Source organism: Procambarus clarkii, chromosome 39 (assembly GCF_040958095.1).
Source record: "Procambarus clarkii isolate CNS0578487 chromosome 39, FALCON_Pclarkii_2.0, whole genome shotgun sequence".
Classification (NCBI taxonomy): domain Eukaryota; kingdom Metazoa; phylum Arthropoda; class Malacostraca; order Decapoda; family Cambaridae; genus Procambarus; species Procambarus clarkii.
In genome coordinates, this window is record NC_091188.1 from 37,616,790 (window position 1) to 37,619,897 (window position 3,108).

Below are 3,108 nucleotides of genomic sequence, written 5' to 3' on the forward strand. Positions count from 1 at the left end.
GTGTTCTTGAGCACTAGCGCGGAGCTCTATCGTGTCTCCACGTGTTCTTGAGCACTAGCGCGGAGCTCTATCGTGTCTCCACGTGTTCTTGAGCACTAGCGCGGGGCTCTATCGTGTCTCCACGTGTTCTTGAGCACTAGCACGGGGCTCTATCGTGTCTCCACGTGTTCTTGAGCACTAGCACGGAGCTCTATCGTGTCTCCACGTGTTCTTGAGCACTAGCGCGGGGCTCTATCGTGTCTCCACGTGTTCTTGAGCACTAGCACGGAGCTCTATCGTGTCTCCACGTGTTCTTGAGCACTAGCACGGGGCTCTATCGTGTCTCCACGTGTTCTTGAGCACTAGCACGGAGCTCTATCGTGTCTCCACGTGTTCTTGAGCACTAGCGCGGGGCTCTATCGTGTCTCCACGTGTTCTTGAGCACTAGCGCGGGGCTCTATCGTATCTCCACGTGTTCTTGAGCACTAGCGCGGAGCTCTATCGTGACACCACGTGTTCTTGGCTCTATCTTGTTCTAACATAATGATAAATGTTCAAAAGAAGAATATTTTTTAGAAATAGATGAAAGTAATTTGAGTTTGATTCTAACATTAAACATATTAATAATTTTTGAGGTTAATGTAACACGAATTAAAATTAATAAATATATAAATAATATTATTATTGTTGTTGTTGTAAGTAATATAATTATTATAATTATTTTTAAGCATTAATTTTAATAATATTATTCGATTAATATTATTATACATTTTAATAATAAAATATTGCGGTTTTATATAATAATAAAATAATAATAATAATTTCACCTTAGCTCTAGGAGATTCGAACCGGTGCCCCCTTGTGTGTGAGGACGAAAGCTATATCAACCAGCCCAGTCAATAGAACAAATAATAATAATGTCTATCGTACATTTATAGTCCGCGTGGCGCAGTGGTAAAACACTCTCTCGGCTGTTCACAAGCGATTTTGTCCTGGGTTCGTATCCCGGCCGGGGAGGATTGACTGGGCGCCAATCCTTAACTGTACCCTTCTGTTCACCCAGCAGTGAATGGGTACCTAGTTGTTAAACGATTCGGCGGGTCGTTTAACCTCAGCACCTGAGCACTGTCTTGAGATACTGAGCACTGGCTGAAGGTACTGAGCACTGGCTGGAGGTACTGAGCACTGGCTGAAGGTACTGAGCACTGGCTGGAGGTACTGAGCACTGGCTGGAGGTACTGAGCACTGGCTGGAGGTATTGAGCAGCCTTGAGATACTGAGCACTGGCAGGATGTACTGAGCACTGCCTGGAGGTACTGTTCACTGGCTGGAGGTACTGAGCACTGGCTGGAAGTACTGAGCAATGGCTGGAGGTACTGAGCACTGGCTGGAGGTACTGAGCACTGGCAGCAGGTACTGAGCACTGGCTGCAGGTACTGAGCACTGGCTGGAGGTACTGAGCACTGGCTGGAGGTACTGAGCACTGGCTGGAAGTACTGATCACTGACTGGAGGTACTGAGCACTGGCTGGAGGTACTGAGCACTGACTGGAGGTACTGAGCACTGACTGGAGGTACTGAGCACTGACTGGAGGTACTGAGCACTGGCTGGAGGTACTGAGCAATGGCTGGAGGTACTGAGCACTGGCTGGAGGTACTGAGCAATGGCTGGAGGTACTGAGCACTGGCTGGAGGTACTGAGCATTGGCAGCAGGTACTGAGCACTGGCTGGAGGTACTGAGCACTGGCTGGAGGTACTGAGCACTGGCTGGAGGTACTGAGCACTGGCTGGAGGTACTGAGCACTGGCTGGAGGTACTGAGCACTGACTGGTGGTACTGAGCACTGACTGGAGGTACTGAGCACTGGCTGGAAGTACTGATCACTGACTGGAGGTACTGAGCACTGGCTGGAAGTACTGATCACTGACTGGAGGTACTGAGCACTGGCTGGAAGTACTGATCAGTGACTGGAGGTACTGAGCACTGGCTGGAAGTACTGATCACTGACTGGAGGTACTGAGCACTGGCTGGAGGTACTGAGCACTGACTGGAGGTACTGAGCACTGGCTGGAGGTACTGAGCAATGGCTGGAGGTACTGAGCACTGGCTGGAGGTACTTAGCACTGGCAGCAGGTACTGAGCACTGGCTGGAGGTACTGAGCACTGGCTGGAGGTACTGAGCACTGGCTGGAGGTACTGAGCACTGGCTGGAGGTACTGAGCACTGGCAGCAGGTACTGAGCACTGGCTGGAGGTACTGAGCACTGACTGGAGGTACTGAGCACTGACTGGAGGTACTGAGCACTGGCTGGAGGTACTGAGCACTGACTGGAGGTACTGAGCACTGACTGGAGGTACTGAGCACTGACTGGAGGTACTGAGCTCTGGCTGGAGGTACTGAGCACTGACTGGAGGTACTGAGCACTGGCTGGAGGTACTGAGCACTGACTGGACGTACTGAGCACTGCTGTGTCATGATACACAGCGTCCTAAACTACTTTTTTTTATCAGATTGCAAAAAGGGCGATTGGTATGTTGGTCAACTTTGCACACTGATGACCGTGGTTCGAACCCAGCTGCCGCCATGGTTTGGACGATATCAACCCGCAAATCATTTTCGCTATCTTGATATCCAAGAGGGTTTCCCCCCCCCTCTTCACCCGTTATCGTACCTTGCTTTCCAGGGGGGGGGTTCCATAGCCCAGCTTCCATTCCAGGAGGCTATGTAGCTGGGTTACGTTGCACTTGCTTGAGTTGAACTCTAGTAGCCACGTGCTGTCCACTATTATTTAATTTGGTCAGGGTCATTCTGTCATAATTTTTGCCTCGGTGATCTTAGAAAGAAGGAATATCTCATACATATCATATCTACTACACATATTTCTCTCTCTCTCCCTCTCTCTCTCTCTCTCTCTCTCTCTCTCTCTCTCTCTCTCTCTCTCTCTCTCTCTCTCTCTCTCTCTCTCTCTCTCTCTCTCTCTCTCTCTCTCTCTCTCTCTCTCTCTCTCTCTCTCTCTCTCTCTCTCTCTCTCTCTCTCTCTCTCTCTCTCTCTCTCTCTCTCTCTCTCTCTCTCTCTCTCTCTCTCTCTCTCTCTCTCTCTCTCTCTCTCTCTCTCTCTCTCTCTCTCTC

General features: G+C 49.7%; 1 protein-coding gene across 1 annotated transcript; it reads right to left on the reverse strand.

Annotated features, from left to right (window-relative positions):
• Positions 1-1,034: 1,034 nt before the first annotated feature.
• On the reverse strand, positions 1,035-2,454 carry LOC123748198 (uncharacterized). The gene is made up of 2 exons (XM_069338188.1): positions 1,908-2,454; positions 1,035-1,786 (listed from the first exon to the last, which is right to left on the reverse strand). The coding sequence occupies exons 1-2, from the start codon at positions 2,452-2,454 to the stop codon at positions 1,035-1,037; spliced, it is 1,299 nt and encodes a 432-aa protein (XP_069194289.1).
• Between the last annotated feature and the right edge of the window lie 654 nt (positions 2,455-3,108).

What these genes read in the sequence shown, in the direction of transcription:
- LOC123748198 (XM_069338188.1), bottom strand. Translation starts at nt 2,454, where the DNA reads ATGACACAGCAGTGCTCAGTACGTCCAGTCAGTGCTCAGTACCTCCAG. An exon ending in GCCAGTGCTCAGTACCTCCA is followed by an intron (nt 1,787 to 1,907) that starts GTCAGTGATCAG and finishes CAGTACCTCCAG; the next exon opens with CCAGTGCTCAGTACCTCCAG.